At 37.9% G+C, this 7,850-nt stretch overlaps 1 protein-coding gene across 1 annotated transcript; it reads right to left on the bottom strand.

The window, feature by feature from the left end:
• Nucleotides 1-504: 504 nt before the first annotated feature.
• LOC104453617 (non-specific lipid transfer protein GPI-anchored 19) lies at nucleotides 505-2,743 on the bottom strand. Its single transcript, XM_039316362.1, has 2 exons — nucleotides 2,470-2,743; nucleotides 505-1,179 (listed from the first exon to the last, which is right to left on the bottom strand). Exons 1-2 carry the CDS (start codon nucleotides 2,599-2,601, stop codon nucleotides 772-774), a joined length of 540 nt encoding a protein of 179 aa, XP_039172296.1. The 5' UTR covers nucleotides 2,602-2,743; the 3' UTR covers nucleotides 505-771.
• Between the last annotated feature and the right edge of the window lie 5,107 nt (nucleotides 2,744-7,850).

The following is a 7,850-nucleotide window of genomic DNA, read 5'->3' as shown; positions in this document are numbered from 1 at the left end:
GTTTTGGCTCAATGACATGTCCATGGTGGCGCAAGAAAATTTTTGCAGTGCTTTATGCAGTGCTTCTTTTGCATATTCTTGGTCAAAATGGCGAAAAGAGCATCCATTTTGGCCAAAGTTGATATCTCATGCGTTCTAGATCACATATTCTATAAAAAGTGGAAAGAAGATGAAAGAAGAAATCAAGAACAGAAGTTCTTTCTTCAAGCAACTCCATTCATTCCTTCATCTTCTCTTTGCTAAAATTGAAGGAATGGAGAAATTAGAACTTAATCTAGAAGCAACTCCATGAATTTCTTCATCTTCTAAAGTTTGTTCCTTTTTGTCTCTTGCTAAAAAGAGACTATAATTGGAAGAAAAGTAAAATGAGCCAATTCATGGCCAACCTATAATTGGATGAAAAGTAAAAAGAACTATATGCTATCGATAGGGAACCAAGAGATGAAATATCATGTGAAACGAATTTTATTGAGAGATATCGAAATGAGGCAACTACTCCACCGAAATACATAACTGTTGATTACCTGTACAGAGAACGATTTATTGGCAAGTTTTATCTAGGAAAATCCCAACATTCTCAAGCCATCACTTTGATTAACATCCTCCTCCTATGTTGTTGCTGGGCATCATTTGTCGCTCAGGGGACAGTGTATCCAGGAGCTAATAAATGAAGGGAAATAAAGAAGACAAAAACATTGTCGATTTGGATGGCGTTCTATTATTATATGTAGCTACATAGTAGAATATAATGTAAAGGGTAGTGCTACTCACTTAAACATTCCTTCTGGCGGAAATGTTCCCAATGTTGCACCTCTTGGGGATCGACATAGCCACGGCCGGAACGACCCCAACAAACCTCGCTTCAGGCGAGTGAAAGACAGCGTAGAGGCAGCGAGGATTGCTCTGCATGAGCGATTTGACCCTTTCACAGCAGGTGTGTGAAACCTTAGCCTTGGCGTCTCTAGCTGCCACCATGCAAGGATTCAGGTTAATGAACGCGGTACGGATCAGGGTACTCCCACACTCTCCGTCAGCGCTCCCTTCCCAAATGAAGCCACTCAGAGTCACTCCTAACATCATCATGACGAACAAGTGCGCAAACTTGGCTCCTCGAGACTTGCGAGCCATGCTTTTATTTGGAGATTGAAGGCGAGAATTTCCAGCACTCTTGAACATTGCCTTGTGTGAAGAGAAATCACGGACCATGAGTCTCTTTACATATACTTCCAAATCAAGAGAATATAGAAGGAAGGACAAGAGGATGTATGCAAACTTTTCATACGCCACCACCACCATCGAGAAGTGACAAAGGACGACAAAGGTGGGTTGTACCGTGCTGAAAAGTGATTAGCCAAAGAGGCTAAGCTAATAATCATTTGGGAATTTTCTGATTATAAAAATGATTAGCTTAGCCTATGTCACATTAAAGTACGACTATCTGAATTTTAGGGTTTTTGCACAGAGAGAGAGAGAGAGAGAGGTACACGAAAGCAATGGTTTTTGCACACACAGAGAGAGAAGGGGGTGTAGAACACGAACGAAAGCAATGGTTTTTGCACAGAGAGAGAGAAGGGGGACACAAAAGCAATGGTTTTTGAAGAGAGAGAAGGGGGGGCGGGGGTGGAGAACGCGAAAGCAATAATTGACACAGAGAGGGAGAGAGAGAGAGATGTGAGCCTAGAATAGTTTTGCAAATGAGCCTTTATTCTAAACCATGCTGGGATTAATCGTAAATTGGTGGGTAGCTCTTTTTTTTTTTTTTTTTTTGGTCTAATTAATTGGTGGGTAGTTCATAGATAACTGGGATTTTGGATGGACAACAATACGAGCATAGACAAACACGAAAACGAAAGGAATGGTTTTTGCCGATAGAGAGAGAGAGAGAGAGAGAGAGAAAGCAACAACAAAACAGAAGCAATGGTTTTCGCAGAGAAAGAGAGAGAGAGAGAAAGCTTCTCCCTCCCCCCTCTCTCTCAACACGAACACAAAAGCAATAGCTTTTGCAGAGAGAGCTCTCCCTCCCTTTTCTCTCTCTCTCTGTAACAATCAACACGAAAGGAATGGTTTTTGCACAGGTAGAGGGAGAGAGAGAGAGGGAGAGGGAGCAAAAAGAAGCAGATCTATTCTATATCCGCTAAGAGAAAAGCAAATTAGAGACGTAGAGGGAGAGAGAGAGAAGCAACTTATTGAAGCAATGGTTTTTTTTTTTTTTTTTTTTTTTTTTGGTAAAGCTGAAGCAATGGTTTTTGTTTCTCTCTCTTTCAACAAAAACACGAAAGCAATGGTTTTTCTCTTGCAGAACACGAAAGAAATGGTTTTTTTTTTTTTTGCACAGAGAGAGATAGAGAAACAAAAACCATTGCTTTCGTGTTCGTGTTGAGGGAGAGAGAAGCAAATTATTGAAGCCCTCTCCCTCTCTCTCTATGTGCAAAAACCATTTGCTGAAACAAAAAAATCAAAGGAACATACAGGCGAGCTGGCGAGCCGTCTCTTCATCGACCTGGCAACAAAATCGGAAGGGGATTTGCACTTGCAGGAAGCTCGCTTCTGCACATCTGAGCGTCTCTCTCGCTGATCCAAGATTCCACGCGCCCACATCATCTCATCATCTCATCATCGAACCGAGATCTCTCTCTTTCTCTCTCTCTCTCTCTTTCTCTTTCTCTGTCTGAGCAGCAGGTCGCCTTCACCCCTCAAAAGGGCAAATGTTAAAAGGAAGTAGGAAAGGGCGCTTCGCGACGATCCCAAGAACGATCGACGCCACCTCTTTGGATGGCTATTCAGGGCCACTCCACCACGTGGGTAGGCCTAATCCTCCCTATAGTTTTGTTTTTTGGTGATGGTCAAAGGTTGGACCTTTTTACCACAACATCACAATAGATCTTTATTTTATTTTATACTTTTTTTTTCTTTGATTCTGAAATAATAAAAAGGTCCACGCAAATTTCTCAAACATTTAATAGGGTTACAAAGGCAATAAGATAAAACATTTTAGGATTGTATCCTCCGTTCTCACGATGTATCGATTTATGATTTTTCATGATGTTAATCTAACGAAAATTAACATAAGATAAATTTATCATAAATACATCATTTCAAGTTTTTTTATGGTAAAAAAAATTAGTTTAAAGTAAATTTATCGCAAATATATCAATTTGGATATGTTCTATGGTAACAAAAAATAATTTTTTGTAGATTTATTATAAATGTACAATTTAGAGTTTTTCATAGTATTAACCATATTATTTACCATCTTACCGGAAAAAAAAAAAACCATATTTTTACCATAATTTGGAATTGCCCCTTTTGTTGATAAGATTCAAGGAACAACCAATATTTCCTTTCTTTTTATAATGTTTCATTGTTTAATTAAAATGTAATAGATCTTAATCGTTCGATGGATCTTAATTTGAAAAATCTTCTTGATTCAACGACAAAACAAGAAACTTGAAAGTTGTGAGCGATAAGCATCGTAAAGCATTGAATTTGGAAAAGTCGCAAAGTCACATGATGGAGCCAAAAGCATCGTATCAAAATTAAAGTTGCAAGGTGATTGGTGAACAGGTCCACGTCGACATAGGTTTGGTGAGATAATGTCGAGATCTGTTGATACCAAAACAAACAGAGGTGACGTTTGCTGCAGAGAATATCATAATTGGATGCGAGCACGATCGAGTATATGCGGCTGATCTAATAATAAACTTTAGTTAAAGTGGGGAAATTATTAGTCAAATCAGAATGTGGACGGACATGACACTGATGTCTTGAGGCTTCTATATCTGCTCTTTTTAATGTAGTTTGAATTTTTTTTGTCCAAACTCGAAGTAAACAAAGCCTTAGGCGCTGTAAGGAATCCAATGGTATATTACCAAATCAATCTCACGGGGTATTTTACTTTTTAGTTAATGACCTGAGATCGGAATTAAAGAATAAAATCTCCCAAAATTGACGATGAAGACAAGGACAGTCACGTCCATGACTACTAGACACTGGACCTTGAAAAGAAGACTTCGAAGTAGATGGCCCTTTTGACATTTTGCCATGAAGAGGAATTCCAAACTTTGAGAACTTGCCTCAGATCTCCTTCTAAGACTTTACCAACTTGTCTTTTGACTTGTGTTTATAGGATTTATTTGACATGTGGATTTAGTTCAAAGCTTCATTCATGATTTGGTTTGAGCTCACAATCAATATTACAAGGTCAAAGAACCGCAAATTTCACATTTTTCTGGTTCAGGTTGTGAGGTTTCATGTTTGAGCCGTCACTTGGCAAATGGCACTAAAACAAACGTGGCAGGTTGAAGGAAATGCCTCTGGAGCTGTCCACCAATGACAATTTGGAATTGTCACCCCCACATCAGTAACATGTGTTGAATGACACCTCAAAATTGTCACCAGTCTTATTCGCAACGATTCACTAGTGTCATTGAAGTAATTCATCTTGGACGTTTCCAAAATTGTTATGGTAATGTCACTAATGAGCGACCATAGCCTATGCTGTCACTTCAGAAGAGCACCAGCATAGCCCTTAGTGGGGTTGAAAAACAAAATGGAATGACGTTTTACTTTCTGGGGAGTCGCTTTGCGTCCGGCCGGTCGCCCTTGACACTCACGCAATCTTGAGGACAAATTGAAGTGGGGGAAGGAAAAAGGAAAACACATGTGAAAAAGCAAACTCCTTTTGGCCGCAATACAGTGATTCGAAGCTAGGGCACTTTTGCCCTCTTTTCCTTTTCTTCACATTCGGCACTGCCGACGGGCTGCAAACTTCATAGCTGATTGGGTTGCTAAGTCCCATGGGCTTTCTTTGCTTCCCAACAATTGGCCTGCTTTTCCCCTTCCCAGCTTTTACATCTTTTGTATGCTGAAGCTGTAACTAGCGGTTGTATCTTTACCTCTTAATCTATAATACCGCTGTTTCTGACAAAAAAAAAAAAAAAAAAATCTAGAACTCATCGTAAAAAAGAGCTCATCAAAAAGGATATCAACTGTTTGTGCGCCATCAAGAGAAAGATCTAACGCGTTCCACCAATCAATCGATGTCTTGGAAAGAAAAATAAATAAATAATTCACATTATAGACATGTCACGTTAGACATGTCGAAAAAAAGAAGAAGAAAAAACTTGAAGATAAATTATATATCACGGAAAGTTAAAGTCAAAAGAAAATAGAAGAAAATATTATGTTTTTCTTCTTTCCTAATTTGTTGTTTTTATTATTGATTTTTATTTTTTTCACATCTATATATTTTGACCTTTCAATTATTGAAAATTTTTAAAATTAATCTTGCATATTAGAATCATGTATCGGAAACAGTAACCACTTTCTAGGTTGTAGAATTTTCAAATTGTTTTACTGTTTTTCTATTTTAAAATACCTTTCTAAATTGTTTTACTATTATCTCAGCCAAAACTAGTAGAACCTTGAAAGAGAAGACTCGAAATACTTCACCCGACTCTCTCATAAAACAAAGAGGGACTCCTGTACAAATTTAGCTCTTCAAGAGAGCAAACTACTCCGATAGAGCATTCGAGCCTTCGCGGTTCATGTCGCCAACTCTAAATTCTCAATGGTGCTTGTAGAAGGAGCTACAGAGAGTGGATGGGAACCATTAGAATTAGCAAAGCAACTCTATGAAATGAATATGATACAAACCAAACAAAACCAAAATCTTCTTATTAGGGTCTTTTATTGATCTTTGCCCCGATCATCAGCTTTGAAAGCTACACTTTACCACACCAATGAGGGAGAGTGTCCAAAACATGATACCGTATAACACTAAGTAGTCTGTATTAAAAAAAAAAAAACAATCGACAACTTGAAGAGCATAGATTGCCAAGCAAGTTATTGACAACAAATATAAGTTATCGATTGTTGGTATTTGGTTTACAAACAAACTAAGAGGTGCCTTATCCAACATTGAAAAGATGTGAGTGCATACGTTAACGAGATTTGATACTAATCAATGATCCTTATTTTTTATTTATTAAAATTTGGATTTATAATTATAAAATATTAACCATAGTTTCCTATTGAAACAATGCGACTATTCAATTTTTTATTTATTTAATTCCAAATTTTTTCTTCCAATGGTTATCTTAGAATTCGTATTTATTTAGACATAACTTCTTACCCCGAAAGGTCATGTCTATTTGGATCTAACTTCTTGTTTTTTGCTATTAATAATCGTGTATGTTCAATTATTATCTTCATCTTCCAATTTTGTTTTTTTTTTAAGATATATGGCTATTATTTCCAATTGTTTTCTTTGGGAGATCCTGAAAAAATACCATAACTATTATTTGATATTCTCAATTGAGCCTTTGTTGTATCCTTTTTGCCAATAATACGAACAACATTGTGGAGCAAATAATTCATTAAAGAGAATGTCATCACACCTCAAAATTTAACTTTATTATTCTTTCCGATTGATTGATATTTCCCCGATAATTTTAAGAAATTAACTGTGCAACGATAGAGTCAGAGTCGATTACCGGAAGTAAATGTTCCTGGAAAGGCTCCAAATCTTGGCGTATGTGGCCCGACTGTGCATCTCGGTCGCACGGGGGCATGGTCGGCGGACGATCCATTGTTGGTGATGTGAGCACTACATGACAATTGGATTCTCTTTGAGTCGATCTCGATATAGTTGACGGAGATTGTGGACTTGTGTGAGGAGTGAAGGACGCGGTTGAGGGTGATGTTAAGCAAAGCAGGTGCCCAACGCAAATTGAACCCTCTTCTTAGTTCCATTGATAAATCTCTCTTTTTATTACCATCAACTTTAGTAATATACTAGTATTTACCGGAGGAACAATGACTGGAGGGTTTTTGGGAATCCGCTCCTGTAATTATGGCTCTCAGCAACAACAACAGCTGCTTCTCCAAAACGGTGGGTTGCCAATCCAAATGATGCCACCTCCTCCATCGCTATCCGGAAAGCCAAGCAAGATGCCAGAGGAGAAGGAGAGGCTGTTAAGTAAATTTGCCGACAGGAAGAAAGTGGGCAATGGCAAAGGTTCAATTTTTCCGGGGCCCATGTCGTTCTCTACTTTCATATGGTCACATGGTTCTCGATCACTTGTGAAGATAGTTATGACGTCTAATTGTCACATCAAGATGATCAATTTGATTTGAATTTCAAGATGTTAAAGTCAGCACCTCTGATAGCGTGAGGAAGGAGCTAGCCAAATCAATGACCGCTTTTGTGGTATGGTATTCATATATAATAAACAATTTGGATTAGTTTGGCGCATGATGCTTTTCTCGCCTCGTCTTTCGGTAACTGCATTCGAGAAATTGTGATTTTATCTTTTCTTCTATATTAAGATTGACGATATAGTAAGCACCCAAAAAAAAAAGATTGACGATATAGACATAAAGACTTTTGCAGTGAACTTCATTAGTGGGATCCATGATTTAGTTGTCTCCCTAACTGCTTTCCTTGTTCTAGCCACTTAAACAGAGTAAAGGTGCCATTACCATTATTTTTTGTGGGTTATTGCCGAATGTGAATGCTATGGAATATAAAATTGCCTATTTTGTGAAAGATTCAGTGATGCCCTTTTATTTGAAGTTTGAATTGTCCCCTCATCATGATGTTCGCAAGATATGATACTTTAAGCGAAGAAATTTATGATGCCAAAGGGTGTGGTGAATTTGCATTTAATTACATTTCATCTTGGGGATCTAGTGTATTTTGCAGAATTTTGGGAGAATCATATATCTTATGTTTTGTGTCCCACATCTCCCAGTCAAAGGGGCATGCTCTATAGGACTTGACAATTTTGAGTGAGTTCATGAGTCTCTTCAACTACTCATCACTAAGATTATAAATTATGCACATCCAT

Source organism: Eucalyptus grandis, chromosome 7 (genome assembly GCF_016545825.1).
Source record: "Eucalyptus grandis isolate ANBG69807.140 chromosome 7, ASM1654582v1, whole genome shotgun sequence".
In the NCBI taxonomy this organism is placed as follows: Eukaryota; Viridiplantae; Streptophyta; class Magnoliopsida; order Myrtales; family Myrtaceae; genus Eucalyptus; species Eucalyptus grandis.
Note: the sequence above shows the minus strand (reverse complement) of the source record. Positions and strands in the feature narration are given on the sequence as shown.